Genomic DNA, 18,079 nt, shown 5'->3' with positions numbered 1-18,079 from the left:
TCTTAGTCTACTAGCCAGCACTTAATCCTACAGTGCCATCTCAAACTCTCCCTCAGGATCATCAACCAGGCTTATAAAACTTAAACCTCTTCACAGAACAAACCAAGTAAGCAATAATCCGTTAACTGTCATAACAGATGTTTTGCAGAAAAGCGTGGCAAAGACGTTTCCATATTTCCTATGAATTTTACTTTTATGTGCACCGGGATAGAATATGTGAAGTAAAATGGATTTGTTGTACAGGGTGTGCATGTGTGGCTGCATGAGGTATGGTGTTGTAGGTAAATGCAGTGCAACTCATGCCACCATAGTAAAGACATATACTTGGCGAGACCCTGCTAAGATTTCACAACTGTGTAATTCTATTTCATATTTTCTGACAGCCTCAAAGTTTCCGAGTACTAGAATCTGTAGTAATATAGTTTTTGTGGCTTATTGTAGTTTCTGTTTTATCCCGGCGTTGCGGAGAGGGGTGTTCGAGTTATCTCCACCAGTGAGAGTATAGCGCCTCCGGTCCTGGGGTAAGCCGTTAAAACTACTTTTATTAGCATTCACAATTACCGGAGGCTAAGGTTATATTTATCTGTTGTTTTAGGGTTTGATTGCTGCCTTCACATCTCTGTGGCAAACTGCCCGACCTCAATCGGAAGAGTGAAACACCTTCCCAGCTGCTGTTGTGAGGGCTCCTCCTCAGTGGAGCCTGCTGTCTTGTCTTGTCTTGTCGTGAAACTGTTTTTATTAAGTAGGCTTACCTTTTTCTGGTTCACCTGGTTTTATTTTATTCTGGATTGCTGCTTGTACCCACGCCTCTGTGATCGGGCTGGAGCGATCCTCTGCCCGAGTGTCGTGCTGGGAACCTTAAACTGCCTCAGTTGCCGATCTCAGCCTGTGGGGAGCCAGACCGGCTTGTGTTCTTTTTGTGTGATTTTCTTTTGGGTCCACGGCTGCTGGTAAGTCCAAGTTCCACGATTGTTTTATTTTCACTTTAGGACACTGTCAACAACGATGCTACATTTTGCTTTCTAATATTTCATTTATTTTAACCATAAATAAAACTGTATTAATATTGGAGCCAACCTGCCTCGGTGTGCATCCTTGAATGTGTGCGGCCTCTTTTTATTCCTTTTATCTATTTTTCTTAAATATATATTTCCTGGGGGTGAAATTCCCCTAGGTGGCGCTGTCAGAATAATAGAAGAATAAAATATCCCTTAAAGAAAGTGTCATTTGCTGTTTGTGTCAGTGCCACAAAACACCTCAAATGGGATGTTCCAAGCCAAGTTAACGTTGTGCTTGTATTCATCCATCCAGATCTCTGCAACTCTGAGGGCATTTCTCTTCATGGCAGGACCCAGGTCAGGCATGTAGGGCTTGTGGGCCCTCTCGATGTGGGCGATCTTGGAACATGGAACAACTTCAACACTGCCTCCACATGTCCATACCTACATGAACAAAGTGTAACTTAAAAATTATAAAATTGCACTTTGCAAGGATAAAAAATGCAACTACAACTATAGTCCACAATACGCATTTTCTTAAAAAGTAGATGACAAATACAGAAATCATAGTTACTTTACCATGAAAGAGAACTTCATGACTCTGTGATCTTTACTCACACAAATTCCCAGCTCAACATTTTCCCCAACATACACTTTCATTCCTTCATCAAGGACTCCAATTTCCAATTTCCAATTTCCCCCAGAAACTTTCTATCAGCTTCAAATACCTCGGAGTTCACATCACGCAGGACCTGTCATGGTCCTGTCACATCAACACCGTGGTGAAAAAGGCCCGACAGCGTCTCTACCACCTCAGACGCTTGAGAGACTTCCAACTGCCCTCCAAGGTGCTCAGGAACTTTTACTCGTGCACCATAGAGAGCATCCTGGCGGGAAACATCTTAACCTGGTTCGGGAACAGCACCATGCAGGACAGACAAGCTCTACAGAGGGTTGTGCGGTCAGCTGAGCGCACCATCCGCTCCGAGCTCCCTGACCTGCACTCAATCTACAGCAGGCGGTGCCGGACCAAGGCCAGGAAGATCGTGAAGGACCTCAGCCATCCCAACAACAGACTGTTCTCTCTGTTGAGGTCAGGAAAGCGATTCCGCTCCCTGAAGACCAACACAGAGAGACTGAGGAGGAGCTTCTTCCCGCAGGCGATACGGTCTCTCAATCACACCACCACACAGTCCTGACCCACACATATGGTTCTTACACACACACTGGACTTTCTGGACTTTGGTTTTGCACAACACTGGTCACTATATTCTTCATTTCCGGTTAATACTTGTACAGCTGCTGTTATTGTGTATATATTTATTTATATTTAGATTTCTTCATACATTCTTATATAGTTCTATATTGTGTATTGTGTATTTTGTTGTACAGTTATTTTATTTTCAACTTTAATTTATATATTTTATCTTATTCTTCCCAGTTAAATTTACCCTTCATTCTAATTTGTGTTGTACAGTTATTTCATTTTTAACCTTAATTTATATTTTATTCCTTCCTAGTTAAATTTACCCTTTTTAATTTTTCATATTTATTTCCTATCTTATTCATAGCCTTTTCCTTTTTTGTTTTCTTTAGGTCACGAGCAGTTGTCCAAGCATTTCACTACATATCGTACTGTGTATGACTGTGTACGTGACAAATAAAATTTGAATTTGAATTTGAATTTGAACCAGGATCCCCATGACAGATGGACTCCTAAAGTCAAAGAAGAGAACCATATTTTACAGCTGTATACTGATATAACAATATTTAATAAACCAGTTAGATTGAAAAAAAATAAAGTTAATAAGGCTGTTGCATTGGCTAAATGCTGATTTCACTTGAACTTACTTGCCAGGCAGTGAACCGTCATTAAGTTTGTAATACTCGGGTGTAAAACTCTCATACATGCACCACAGAGCCCAGTCGAAGGCGTGTGCACTGGGATGATATTTAATAACTTTGAGATCATCAAAGTTGACTCTATCAAACACCGGGGAAGCCACCACAGTTCTGTCAGCTTTAATCTGTGTCAGCAGAGGTTCAGCCCTGTATGAAGGAGGGGAAAAAAGGAAATGGTTCATACAATTTCACACAATAAATTTTCTCAAATGCTGGTGAGATGTCTTGTTCAATACTTTTCAATCACGTCATGATGCTTGATTGTGACTTCTGGATGGCAGCTAGGGCTGCCACAAACGATTATTCTGATAGTCGACTAGTCACCGATTATTTTTGCGATTAGTCGACTAATCAGATCATCATCCATTGGACATAAAACGTACAGCTTATTGCACCAGCAGCATCTGGTCTTATATAACTATCATTAGCTTACAGCTTTAAGCGTTTAAGGTCTGTGCTAACTAAAAATAAAGACAAGATGATAGTTTATCAAATTTAAATGAAATTTGCAGATTGTTTCAGTGGAGTTTAATAAACTCCTTGCTATCTAAAATATAACAGGACACCGGAGTAAATTCTCGAGCATCTTAAATCTCTTTTCAACTTTAATCTCAGCCAAACAGATTTACTCAGGAACAAATAAAATACTAAAAAAAGCCAAACAATAACATTTTTAAGTTATCTAAGTGACTCATATGTCATGTTTAACCTGAGTAGCGAAAGACGGTGGTGGGTTTGAAGACGATTTGCTGGGAGTCCGGTGTTCTCACGGCGTTAGTTAGCCTCGCCCCCGGCTCGCTATCGAGCTAGTGGGTAACAGACGTCTCCGAAAACGTCGGAGCGCTTTTGAAAATATGCGGTGTCTTGATAAACTGAGCAGATATTTGAGGTTCACACAGCTATATTCTCGCCTGAAAATATGTTAAACGTTTATTTTGTGACCCAGAAAGAATAATAAGAGTAATATTAAAACTAACTAGCTGCCGCCATTGTTGGAAACTGAGCTGGGCCGCGCTATGAATTCTGGGATACAGCTTCTTCTTCTTCTTCTTCTTCTTCGGGGTTTAACGGCAGCTGGTTCCTTGTACATGCAGTGCTGCCATCTTCTGTTTCAGTCCGTTATTACACTCTTAAATCCTGCTACTTATTCCTGCGTCTTTTGGGATCTTACAAAGCGTCAAACGACGTGTCGACTATTAAATTAGTCGTCGACGATTTTGATAGTTGACGTAATCGTGACTAGTCGACTAATCGTGGCAGCCCTAATGGCAGCTGGTAAATATTGGTATTAAGTGGAAGTCACCTGCACTTGGTGTCTTTTACAATTAAAATACTACACCCATGTTCAGCTTTTAAATTATGCAAAAGCTTGGAACACTTGGTCACTTTGTTGTTCTAGAAATCAGTCTTTGACGTAAACCTACGCATACAGATTAGTATTTAAGGTTTGACTCTCATCATCCACTGGAGCACAAACTGGGTGTCATCAAAATGCTACAACACAGAGTGAACACCAGTTTTCACAGATATGTATATAAGCCGTCCAAACAAGAAAACTAGTCACAAACATGTGACATGATGATCTTCACTCAACTTTTGATGGTTTGTTTGAATTGGCAGATGTGAACAGGAAAGGAAAATGAGAGGCGTGCACATAAAACAACATGTTAACAGCCTGTATTGACTTACAATAATCTGCATGCCCTATAATTACTTTTTTTTGTCACAGATGTTCTTTCTTTATAACCAGCCTACCATTAGAACTATTGTCGTCCACTATTATTATCTCCTTCAGCAGGTTTTTAGGAGTGCGGCCGATGATGCTGCACAGGGCTCTTTGGAGAACAGACAGGGCTTCATCCAGGTACATGAGCACCACACTGAGACTTGGCAGGTCCTTGGGGTAACTCTTTTTCAAACACCTATTCATTAAAAAGAATTATATGAAATACCACTGTATTTGTTTAGAAATTTGAAATATTTGAGCAAGAAATTAACTGAGTGGACTAAACTGTCTGGATTTTTTTTCTTTGTATGTACAGAAGAGAGAATGAAAGATTGAAATCATATAAAATGAAAGTTGTACCGAGGATCTCTGGTATCTGGAAGAGGTCGATCCAGAGGGAGGCGATCGCTTAGATAAACATTGTACCCATACTTCTCATACAGGCTCTGAGCCTCTCTTTGGTCACCCTCAGAGAGATCCTCCCCCCATGTCTTGAACAAGGCCGAGTTAGGGAACAACTCTAACTCGTCTGAGTGCATCGTCTTCAGTTGAAAACGATAACAAATTGGAGACATCAACAAAGTTTTAAAATTACAGTATAAAACACATTTATAGAAGACGGACAGAGACCTGTGTTGTAATTTGATTTCATCTGTCATTAACAAACTGCATTACCATATGTATCTTTATTTGGTTTAAAGTCCCATGGTTATCATGCAATAATAATAATAATAATAACTAGAAAAATTAGCATTTCCTGCGAAAATGCAGTGTGGATGCTTTAAAGCTGAAGCTGTATGCAAAAACTAGCTGAAAAGGCTGAAAAGTTGCAGAAATTGTAAAAACTTTGCAGAAGCAAAGGAACTTTGCTAAAATGGAATAACTTAGCAGAACTGCAATATCTTAGAGGAAACATAATACTTGGCAGAAATACAATAGCATACCAGAACTTAGCAGAAATATTGTAACTTACCAGAAACATGATAACTTCTCAAAAATACAAGAATTTAGGAGAAATAATATAAGATAACAGAAAGAATGTATTTAGCCAAAAATACTTAAGCATTACAGAAACACTATGATTTAGAAAAATAGTACAACAGAGCAGAAATACTGTGATTTACCAGAGACACTGTGTTGAACTATGAATATTGTAATTTTAAATCAATACTATGTTTCAGCACAAATACTATAATTTGACAGAAATACTATAATTTGGCAGAAATACCATGTTTCAGCACAAATACTCTGGTTTAGCACAAATATTATAACATAGCAGAAATACAATTATATAGCAGAAATGCTATATTTAGAAAGAAAAATATAGTATAGTAGAAATAGTATGATTTAGCAGAAATACTACAATATAGCATAATAACAATGATTTAGAACAAATACTATGATTGAACAGAATAGTAATAACTTAAGTGAAAATACTGGAAAATGTAAGATGACAAGCTGAAAAAAAAAACGGAACATGGTTAAGTTCCCTCAAAACTAATTGTTATTCACCTGTGAAAAAAAAATAAAGAAATAAAAATAAATTTAAAAAACAAGAAGGAACAGCCAACAGATACACACAAAATCAAATATGTATACACAAATGCACAGAGAGAGAGACACACACAGAGGGTCTATGCCAGTCAACCAGTCTGAATATATTATATTTTTTCCAACAATGAGATGCTGCCCTAAAGAGGGTCTCTCTCTCTCTCTCTCTCTCTCTCTCACACACACACAAGATCCAATTCAGTCAACCAGTCTAAATATATTGAATTTGAATCTTACAATGAGATCATCCCATAAAAAGGCTTTCTCTCTCTCTCTGTCACACACACACACACACACACACACACACACACACACACACACACACACACACACACACACACACACACACACAGGGAGAGAGAAGCAAGTTTCATGCTCAGTCAAGCAGCCTGGGAGCTGCTCAATTTGAATCCACCAATCAGAGAGCCTGTGCACTTTTTCCCGCCAAAACAGGTGCACGCAGCACAAAGAGACACAGGATTTTTGCAGTCTATTTCTCGTAATGACGACTCCCCTCAAACAAATGACCATAATTTCCTAACCGTAGGGGCTAGAACGGTCATTCTTACACCGTTTTGTTCAGAAGAGATGGGGGAATCTTAAAGTGTTGACAATTTATCATTAAAATATGAATTATTAAAGATATTTGACTTCTAATGCACCATAACTGAGTAGAGCAAAGCAAAAACTGCCTTGACTTGCCCTCAAACAACGCTTTCTAACTCTAAATCTATTTGGAGTATCGATATCATTCTTTCACCGTAAGAGACAGCAGGCTTTGGTGAACAATCATGGAAATTTTCAGGTCTCTGTGGAAATCCATTAAAAAGATATGACGAGAGAAAAAAGTGGTTCATTTCCAGAGTTTGAAATCTGAAGAAATCTGAGCGAAGGACAAATTTCCTACTCTCAAACAAGTCCAACTCATTTCAGAACGGCAATAGGTGAGAAAAAAATTCTTGAATTGTGAGCGTCAGGAGTGTCTGAAGATATACTGGGACAAGCCTTATGTCTTAACTTTGCTTCGTTAAGGAGATATGACGATTGGAATATGCCTCTCATTACAGAAATCAAGCGGTGATTTTGAACAAGCTCTCCATTGACTTTCTATGGAGAGTTTTGCGACTTTGTGTTGGTCTGAGGAGATTTGCCAAAATTCTATAAATCCCACAACAATGATAGTGACATTTTCGGAAAGCCAGCAAAAATACCTACGTTTTGATGTATAATTTGTGGAAGTTGAGTGAAAATTGAGCAAGTAGCAAGAAGTTGTTCGGACATGAAGAGAAGACTGCAAAACCTTCAGTGGCACACTGGAAGCCAAGTGCATAGCAACCATAACAACGCATGTATTTTGTGAAAAATCACAATTTTGCAACTGAAAACTTTAAGAGGCATAAAAGTAAAACGGTAAAAGATTTGAAAAAGCTGATTTATACCTGAATAGCCCAATAATTTGAGAACATTTTAAAGTTTGAATGCTTGTTCTACGTGAAAATATGAGGAAGTAGTTAAGTTTCGAAAACAAGCAAATTTTAGCAGAATTGCAGAAGTTTCCCATTCATTTCAATGGGACAAATTAAGCTTAATATTTTAAAAAGTATAATAGTGAAAAATACCAAAAGACATAGCACACATTAGCAGAAATAGCAGAATAGTTTAAAATTTGAACGGTGAAAATCGACTGAAAATTGTGGAAGTAGTTAAGTGCCAAAAAGTGTACGGAAGTCCCAAGAGGAACTCAATAGTGTGGATGCTTAAAGCATCCACACAATGAGGAACATTAACCCCTGACTTAAATCACTGAGATTACTGATCATTTCCTCCAGATCGGAAGAGCTCTTCAAATGCCGTGTGTCTATCTCTTTATCAGTCTCCTCTCTATGTCAGGGCGACCGTGGCTCAGGGGGTTGGGAAGCGTATCTGTAACCGGAAGGTCGCCGGTTCGATCCCTGGGCTCTCTGTCCTGGTCGTTGTGTCCTTGGGCAAGACACTTTACCCTACCGCCTACTGGTGTTGGCCAGAGGGGCAGATGGCGCGATATGGCAGCCTCGCTTCTGTCAGTCTGCCCCAGGGCAGCTGTGGCTACAACAGTAGCTGCCCCCACCAGTGTGTGAATGTGAGAGTGAATGAATAGTGGTATTGTAAAGCGCTTTGGGTGCCTTGAAAAGCGCTATATAAATCCAATCCATTATTGTGTGGATGGTTTAAGCATCGACACTATTGAGTTCCTCTTGGGACTTCCGTACACTTTTTGGCACTTAACTACTTCCACAATTTTCAGCCGATTTTCACCGTTCAAATTTTAAAATATTCTGCTATTTCTGCTAATTCCTGCTATGTCTTTTGGTATTTTTCACTATTATACTTTTTAAAATATTAAGCTTAATTTGTCCCATTGAAATGAATGGGAAACTTCTGCAATTCTGCTAAAATTTGCTTGTTTCTGAAACTTAACTACTTCCTCATATTTTCACGTAGAACAACCATTCAAACTTTAAAATGTTCTCAAATTATTGGGCTATTCAGGTATGATTCAGCTTTTTCAAATCTTTTACCGTTTTACTTTTATGCCTCTTAAAGTTTTCAGTTGCAAAATTGTGATTTTTCACAAAATACATGCGTTGTTATGGTTGCTATGCACTTGGCTTCCAGTGTGCCACTGAAGGTTTTGCAGTCTTCTCTTCATGTCCGAACAACTTCTTGCTACTTGCTCAATTTTCACTCAACTTCCACAAATTATACATCAAAACGTAGGTATTTTTGCTGGGTTTCCGAAAATGTCACTATCATTGTTGTGGGATTTATAGAATTTTGGCAAATCTCCTCAGACCAACACAAAGTCGCAAAACTCTCCATAGAAAGTCAATGGAGAGCTTGTTCAAAATCACCGCTTGATTTCTGTAATGAGAGGCATATTCGAATCGTCATATCTCCTTAACGAAGCAAAGTTAAGACATAAGGCTTGTCCCAGTATATCTTCAGACACTCCTGACGCTCACAATTCAAGAATTATTTTCTCACCTATTACCGTTCTGAAATGAGTTAGACTTGTTTGAGGGTAGGAAATTCGTCCTTCGCTCAGATTTCTTCAGATTTCAAACTCTGGAAATGAACCACTTTTTTCTCTCGTCATATCTTTTTAATGGATTTCCACAGAGACCTGAAAATTTCCATGATTGTTCACCAAAGCCTGCTGTCTCTTACGGTGAAAGAATGATATTGATACTCCAAATAGATTTAGAGTTAGAAAGCGTTGTTTGAGGGCAAGTCAAGGCAGTTTTTGCTTTGCTCTACTCAGTTATGGTGCATTAGAAGTCAATTATCTTTAATAATTCATATTTTAATGATAAATTGTCAACACTTTAAGATTCCCCCATCTCTTCTGAACAAAACGGTGTAAGAATGACCGTTCTAGCCCCTACGGTTAGGAAATTATGGTCATTTGTTTGAGGGGAGTTGTCATTATGAGAAATAGACTGCAAAAATCCTGTGTCTCTCTGTGCTGCGTGCACCTGTTTTGGCGGGAAAAAGTGCACAGGCTCTCTGATTGGTGGATTCAAATTCAGCAGCTCCAAGGCTGCTTGACTGAGCTAGAAACTTACGGTGTGTTCACACCGAACGCGATGGACGCGAATAAAACGCCCCAAACGCCCCTAATTTGACGCGTGTACATTCGCGTCTCAACGCGTGTCCAAGAAAAATCCATCGCGCGTCAAAATATGATATTTTGTCGCGCGTGAACCGGAAATGTGGGAGGAATGTGGGAGGGAGTTGTGCCAGACCGGTATCTTTGCAAGATGGCAGCTATCGAGCTAGCGCTTGAAGAGAGAGTCTCCCTTCTCTATGTACTGTGGAGAGCAGAGCAGCAGCGTAAAAGACGTCCTCGCCGTACCTGGGTCCATCAGGTCCTCCAGAGGCATGAGCAGTTTGGTGAGTTTCACCACTTGCTCCAGGAGCTGCGCCTGGATGACGGCCGATTCCAGCGCTATCACCGTCGGCCAGTTTGAGGACCTGCTTTCCCTCGTCGGTCCCAGCATTGCCCGCCTAGACACCAACTACAGACGCTCAATCCCACCTGCAGAGCGCCTGTCCGTCTGCCTGAGGTTAGTAAAACTATTTAATACGGTAGTCCTTTATTGATATCTGTGCTAATATGCTAATCCATCCAGTTATACACTGCTAACATGGATGTGCTATGCTAACAGTGAATGCTGTCGGTGTTTACTGAAAGCAAACTGTGGTACAGAGACGACTCTTTATAATATTTCTAGTGATACTCAGAAGCTCTCATCAAGTCCCGATTTAATTCGATTTATGCTGTTATCAGTGTTTGCATGATAGCATGGCTGTGGTGTCACATCAATGTATGCGCTCGGTGTTTGCTGATATCAAACTGTAGCATTAGGACCACTGAGTTAACCTTGTAGTGATACTCACTCCTTTTTATTTAGACCTGGTTTAATTCTGGGATAGTTGAATATTTGTATATAATCCCTGCAGCTGTCAGACTCTATAGCAGGGGTCACAGCCTTTATTAAAACAGAGTTAGATAAAACTGTGAACAGTTTGGTTCATCTCTAGTTACATGGTTCTATCTTGATAAGCTATGTCTTATCACAGATTAATTTTTCAAAAATATTAATGATTTAAGCAAGGAAAGGGCTACATGTCAACACACAACTCTTTATTTCTATTAATGTCTCACTTCATTCCTACCTGATTGACATGTTTAGGAATTATGAGTGATTGGCTCACTGTAGTGGCAAAAGTTGCTACCAATCAAATTATGATATGTTAAAGTTAAAATAAAACACAACTGTTTTAGATATTATCTAATATACATTTTGTAATTATCCTTATAATTACAAAAGGTTTTATGTAAGATTCATGTTTTGTGATTTAAATCTGACATCACAAAAGTATTTTGGAATTTGAATAATGTATTTTGTAACTGCAGTACACATAATACTGATTTTGAACAATTTTGTCCAGGTTCCTTGTCACCGGGGACTCCTTCAGGACCATCGCGTTCAGTTTCAGAGTCGGTGTGTCCACGGTGAGCCAGATCACCCCCCCAGGCAGCGACGTCCATCTGGGACTGTCTAGTGGACGACTTCATGGCTGTGCCTTCACCTGGAGACTGGCGCTCCATCACAGAGGGATTCCAGGAGCGCTGGAACTTTCCTCTGTGCTGTGCAGCTCTGGATGGGAAGCACATCCAGACAAAGGCACCCCATATATCATATAGGAGACACACACATTGATATACACTAAATATTCATTTCATTTCTTTTTTGTGGTGCCCAAATTGATGCACCTGCTTGATTTTGTTTAAACAATTATTGCACACTTTCTGTAAATCCAGTAAACTTCTTTTCACTTCTCAAATATCACTGTGTGTGTCTCCTGTATGATATTTAACTGACATTTTTTATTGTAACAACCAACAATTTATACAGGAAAATAATGTCTATTAACAAGGTTGCCCAAACTTCTGCATCCCACTGTATCAGTATATTTTGTCATTAGTATAATATGAAATAAATTCTACATGTGTCAAGTTGTGTGCCAACATTTGCTGTGTAGTAGAACTGAGACATTAGTCATTATAAACATTTATTTGAAATAATATTAAAAGTCTCAAACAGAAAAACATTAAACATAAATATATAAAATATAAGAATTTACAGAGAGACAGGAATAAAAAGGACCAGCTGCTCTCCAGAGCAGGAACAAGGCTGAGGAGGAAATGCTCCATTGGAGACTGGTGTGGCCTCTTCAGGGACTCCAGGATGGCCAGCTCCACCGCCGATGGACCGTCCTGGGACCCGTCCCTCATCTGCCTCGGAGCCGTCCTCCTCTGTGGGCCTGTAAAACAGCACAAAACACAAAGAAATGAGAAGGCTGCTACTAGATTTTAATTTCAACATTGAAAAAAAAAAAAACAATAACAGGATATAATCAGATTGGTTGTAGATATTTAGTAAAGGTGATCACAAGGGAATCCCACCGACTAAAAAGGTATCAGTGCTTGCTGTACATATCTGTGGGTGCAGCAGCAGGAGCTCAGGGACTGGGGATGCTCTGCTGCAGAATCAGTTGGTTCTATCAATACAGTATTAAATGTTAACAGGTTCGATATAATAATCGTAGAGTAGACAGTGGTCCCTCATTTATTGCAGGGGTTCTCAGAATAACTAGCCCCTGGTCACAGTTCTCACAATTGATTCTCAAAGTGCAAACCTTTGTAGATTGCAAAACGTAAAAGTATTATTATGCCGCGGTTTGTCTTCATCTGCCCGCCACTTTCGTGCGCCTTTTTCCCTCACGGTGCAGGTGTCTATTTCCGAATGAGGCTCATAGTTATGGGTGTTTTTGTGCTGTTTTTTCTATTGGACGCGATGGTTATCAAAACCAAACGTGATAAATTTGGCAAGCGCAGGAGATTTGTCAATCAGGCTGCAGAATGCAATGCTGTACTGTGCAATAAAAAATCAGCGAAAAAGCAAAGCAGTGACGGATGAACAGCGGGACCACTGTGTGCTGTTTATAATATATTCCTAAATGACAACATGCATAAAAGCAGAACGGTATTTGTACGTCAGTGGGAAAATAGCGGTGGCTTGCTAGCTTTTGTGCAGCTTCCCCGGGTCAGTGAAAACTTTCAAAAGAGAAATGAATGAACTTACCAGGTTGCCCGATCTCTTCACATATCTTCCTCCAAGCTCGGTCCTTTTTATTCCTGTCTCGGTACTGAAAGCAGCTGGTGTTGTACAGCTCCGAGTTGTTTGCTACCGCATTGATTAGCCTTCCCCTCCATTGAAGTATGAAAGGCTTTGGCTGGATCTGCCCCTTTGACCTAGGTAACAGCCACGTCACCAGGCTCCTGATTGGTTGTCGCGGCGCGATTTGACGCTGGAGTTCAGATTTTTCCAACTCGAGCGGTAGACGCGAAACGCGCGTATGCACAAAATGCAACACAAAAACTCACGCGCGTGGTTTTATTCGCGAGTCAAACGCGCCAGACGCGCTACACTGACGCGCGTTTCACGCGTTTTGGCGTTTTCGCGACGCAAATCTGCTTCCGAATTTTCGCGGGACCCGCAATCGCGCGTCATCGCGCCTTTCCATTGACTTTACATGTAAACCTGACGCTCTATTCGCGTCCATCGCGTTCGGTGTGAACACACCGTTACTTCTCTCTCCGTGTGTGTGTGTGTGTGTGTGTGTGTGTGTGTGTGTGTGTGTGTGTGTGTGTGACAGAGAGAGAGAGAGAGAGAGAGAGAGAGAAAGGCTTTTAATGGGATGACCTCATTCTAACCTCATTCTAAGCTTCAAATTCAATATATTTAGACTGGTTGACTGAATTGGATCTTGTGTGTGTGTCTCTCTGTGCATGTGTGTTTCCTTATGTGTACATATTTCTGATTGTGTGGCTGTTATATATTTTTTTTGCTGATTTTTTTCATTTAACAAGTATATTTGAGGGACCCTCAGCATGTTCAGCATTTTTTCAGCTGTCCATTTTGCTTTTCCGATTTTTCTGTTTAACTTATTACTATTGTGCTAAATCATACTATTTCTGCTTTTAATAGGATTTGTGCCAAATATAGTATTTCTGCTTTTTATAGGATTTGTGCTTAATATACTATTTCTGCTTTTTATAGGATTTGTGCTTAATATAGTATTTCTGCTAAATGTAGTGTTTATGCTTAATCATACTATTTCTATATATTTCTGCCAGGCAGCCAATCCTCTGTGAGGACTCAGACATTCAAATATACAGATCAGGGCCTGCACGGCCTCCCAGCCAGCCAATCATATCTGAGGTTTTCCGTTTCCTCTCTCGTCATATCTCAGCGACGGATGTACATAGAGCAATGAAAATCGCAGTTAAAGTACACCAAAGTCCGCTGATTCACCCAGTACAAGAATTATGCTTCTAGTCCACCTAGTTTTTGAGTTACACAACGTTTTGTAACTCCAAAAAACGGCGTTTTTCGCCTCTCACCGCGATCTAATTCTGACTCCTCATCACCCTGTTTTTCAAAACGGCTGCTCTCTTTCTCAGTGGCGCAGTTGGTAATGACACGGGTCTGCAAGCCAAAGATCGTGGGTTCGATTCCACCTTGGTCAACATGTTTTTTTCCCTACAAATTAATACACTGTCACAGACCAGTAATTCATATTCATCATTTATTACAATTCTGCAAACTTTTATGATTTTACCAGCTTTTCTAATATGGACCTCACATTCTTAACACTCCATGGCACAAATACTCTTCCCTTTAGGCTATTTCTCCCATTTTAAAGTATTACTCCTCCATAATTGTAATTCTGTTAAATCAAAGTACTTTTACTACATCTTAGTACTTCTGCTCAATCATAGTATTTCTGCTACTTTTTGGTACTTGTGCTAAATACAGTATTTCTGCTAAATCATACTATTTCTACTATATTATATTTTTCTTTCTAAATATAGCATTTCTGCTATATAATTGTATTTCTGCCAAGCATTATGTTTCCTCTAAGATATTGCAGTTCTGCTAAGTTATTCCATTTTAGCAAAGTTCTTTTGCTTCTGAAAAGCTTTTACAATTTCTGCAACTTTTCAGCTTTTTCAGCTGGTTTTTGCATGCAGCTTCAGCTTTAAGCATCCACACTGCATTTTCGCAGGAAATGCAAATTTTTCTAGTTATTATGTTGGTTTCCATTCTTCAGAAAGCCAAAGTACAGCATGACCCCCATAGTGCCCACCAGTGTTGGTCAAGTTACTTGAAAAAAGTAATCAGTAACTAATTACTGATTACTTCCCCCAAAAAGTAATCCCGTTACTTTACTGATTACTTATTTTCAAAAGTAATTAGTTACTTAGTTACTTTTTAAAAACATGATTTACAACCTGAATAGGTGATAAAGCGATAGATCTTTCAGCCCAATTCTACTTTTTCTACATAATCCATCATACAAAATGTAATCAAATGGAAAAGTCTCTTTTTAAAACTTGTTTTATTAGTTTTATTCTTTTAACTTTATGCATCAAGCAAAAATTTAATTATCTGCAACATTCTCTGACTGGAAGAAATTAGTTTAACATTTAAACCTATTTTCTGCACATTCCAGCACATAAAATAAAATATTTTTTGTGTTTACACTCAGTCTTTCAAATAGATGCAAGTAAAACACAGCAGAAAATAAATAAAGTCAAAGACTCAGCGGTCCTGTTGCTCTATTTTCACCTGTAAAGCAGGAGTGGGGTAGGCGGAGGTTTACCCTGGTGCAGGTGTGCCGCGGTCAGTGGAAGAATCCACGAGTTTCTCTGTGAGTTTCCCATTACGTCGTAGCTACTCGGTGCTTGTTCGGAGGTTTAGGGGTTTTTTCGCTGTAAAAAGAAGCTTTCTTCCCACGCACAGCGGACACTAATGTTTTTGTCACTTTTTATGGAATCAAACTCAAAGTAAGGTCAGTACTTCCACGCTTTAAATGCTGCACGCTCATACTCTCTCCCACAATCATATATGATCCACTGTTGATCTGCACACAGCTGTTGTCACGAACCACTGTCATGAGACATTCTCGCAAAAAAATCACAGTTTTAGTAACGCAGTAACGCAGCGTTCCTACGGGAAAGTAAGTTTTTGCGATAGTAATCCCTTACTTTACTCGTTACTTTAAAAAAGTAACGCGTTACTGCCCATCTCCAGTGCCCACTAATAAATCAAATCAAATCAAATCAAATCAAATCACTTTTTATTGTCACATCACATGTGCAGGCACACTGGCACAGCACATGCGAGTGAAATTCTTGTGTGCGAGCCCCACAAGCAACAGAGATGTGCAAACACAACAACACAAACGAGCAAAATACAAGAATGGCCAACCTGAAACTAATAAATATATGTACAATATATAATAGTGTATGCATTTCTGGATGTGTATACTAAATATTTTCCTACGTGTGTGTGTGTGTGTGTGTGTGTGTGTATACACATTTTTACAAATTAAATAGTAAAAAAATAAAAAAAAATAATAATAATAATAATAAAATATATAAAATATGCAGAGTTGAATATGTGCAAAACAAGTGGCATTTATATACAGTATGGAGTGCATAATGTTGAAGTTCCAGTAGTGAAGCTGAGGTGTCTATGAAGTGTTCAGCAGTCTGATGGCCTGATGGAAGAAGCTGTCTCTCAGTCTGCTGGTACGGGACCGGATGCTGCAGAACCTCCTTCCTGATGGAAGCAGTCTGAACAGTTTATGGCTGGGGTGACTGGAGTCCTTGATGATCCTCCCCGCTTTCCTCAGGCACCGCTTCCTGTAGATGTCTTGGAGGGAGGGAAGCTCACCTCCAATTATCCGTTCAGAGCACCGCACTACTCGCTGGAGAGCTTTGCAGTTGTAGGCGGTGCTGTTGCCATACCAGGTGGTGATGCATCCAGTGAGGATGCTCTCAATGGCACAGCGATAGAAGGTCCTGAGGATGCGGGGGCTCATGCCGAATCTTTTCAGTCTCCTGAGAAAGAAGAGGCGCTGCTGCGCCTTCTTCACTGTTTTGTTTGTGTGTACTGACCACGTAAGATCCTCAGCCAGGTGTACACGAAGAAACCGGAAGCTGCTCACTCTCTCCACAGCAGCGCCGTTGATGGTGATGGGGGTGTGTACTTCTCTGCACCTCCGGAAGTCCACTATCAACTCCTTTGTCCTTGCGACGTTGAGGGTGAGATGGTTGTCTTGACACCAGTGGGTCAGGGCGCTGACCTCCTCCCTGTAAGCCGTCTCATCACCGTTGGTGATAAGACCCACCACTGTAGTGTCGTCCGCAAACTTCACAATGATGTTGGAGCTGTTAGTGGCTGTGCAGTCGTAGGTGTAGAGTGAGTACAGGAGAGGGCTCAGTACACACCCCTGTGGAGCACCAGTGTTCAGTGTGATGGGGGATGAGGTGATGCTGCCCAGTCTGACCACCTGGCGTCTGTCAGACAGGAAGCTAAGGATCCAGCTGCAGAGGGAGCTGCTCAGTCCTAGATCCTGCAGTTTCCTGTCCAGCTTCGAGGGAACGATGGTATTGAATGCTGAGCTGCATTCAATACTAAAGCGATACTAAATACTAAAGCGACTAATAACAATAGTCGCTTTGTCAATGTTACCCTCATTCTGATAACACCGACTTTCTAGCCAGATAATAACACGTCAGAGGACACACAAAAACACACACAGTACTGACCTAACTGACACTGTAACTCCTGATGTGAATGTCATAAAATCGTTAGCTGAGCAGAGGCGTCAACATCCCTCCACTCCCAAAAAAGTGACTGTGACCTCTCACATATTTTCTCTGATGAAAAGCAAAACTGAAATGTCTGAACAGCCTAAAATTAGCTTGAAACTGGTCATAAAAGAGTCATCAATGTAATGGACAAAAAATATATACTGTTTTTAAATCTCTTCAAAATGTTCAGTTATTTGTTCATGATTATGTCATTCAGCCTGAACTGTTTAAACTCCTGGAATCATGCAGATGCTTCACAGGTGGAAAATGTGCAGCCCAGTTATTTGTAGTGAGTACTGTAGGAATTAAAACATTATTAGTGGTATTTAGAAATAATTTTGATCTTTATTTTGTTTTAATCTGTGAAAAGTGTTCATAAGATCAAGCTTGAGCACACTTGACTATAACAGATGTTCATGTTAAAAACGGCACTAAAAACTTGTGATGAGATGCTCGATCCTCCAGCTCTGCCCACTGCACTGCTGAATGATGAGTTTATAGTAAAAGTTTGCTCTCTGGGCGATTTCAAGGGATCTGTTTGTTGCTTTGTCTATGATTGCTTGGCCCTGCCACAGGTTGACAGACGTTATGAGACAGTGCACAGCAAGTGTTTCTAAAAACAATATG

At 40.0% G+C, this 18,079-nt stretch overlaps 1 protein-coding gene across 1 annotated transcript; it reads right to left on the bottom strand.

The window, feature by feature from the left end:
- Positions 1-1,223: 1,223 nt before the first annotated feature.
- Positions 1,224-5,165, bottom strand: LOC146627546 (putative polypeptide N-acetylgalactosaminyltransferase 8). Its single transcript, XM_085358928.1, has 5 exons — positions 4,987-5,165; positions 4,628-4,822; positions 2,850-3,047; positions 2,690-2,714; positions 1,224-1,442 (listed from the first exon to the last, which is right to left on the bottom strand). Exons 1-5 carry the CDS (start codon positions 5,163-5,165, stop codon positions 1,224-1,226), a joined length of 816 nt encoding a protein of 271 aa, XP_085215054.1.
- Positions 5,166-18,079: the final 12,914 nt, after the last annotated feature.

Source organism: Diplotaxodon limnothrissa, linkage group LG7 (genome assembly GCF_057381915.1).
Source record: "Diplotaxodon limnothrissa isolate DT_005_m linkage group LG7, D_limnothrissa_male_GT1.1, whole genome shotgun sequence".
Classification (NCBI taxonomy): domain Eukaryota; kingdom Metazoa; phylum Chordata; class Actinopteri; order Cichliformes; family Cichlidae; genus Diplotaxodon; species Diplotaxodon limnothrissa.
This window is presented reverse-complemented; position numbering and strand designations above follow the sequence as displayed.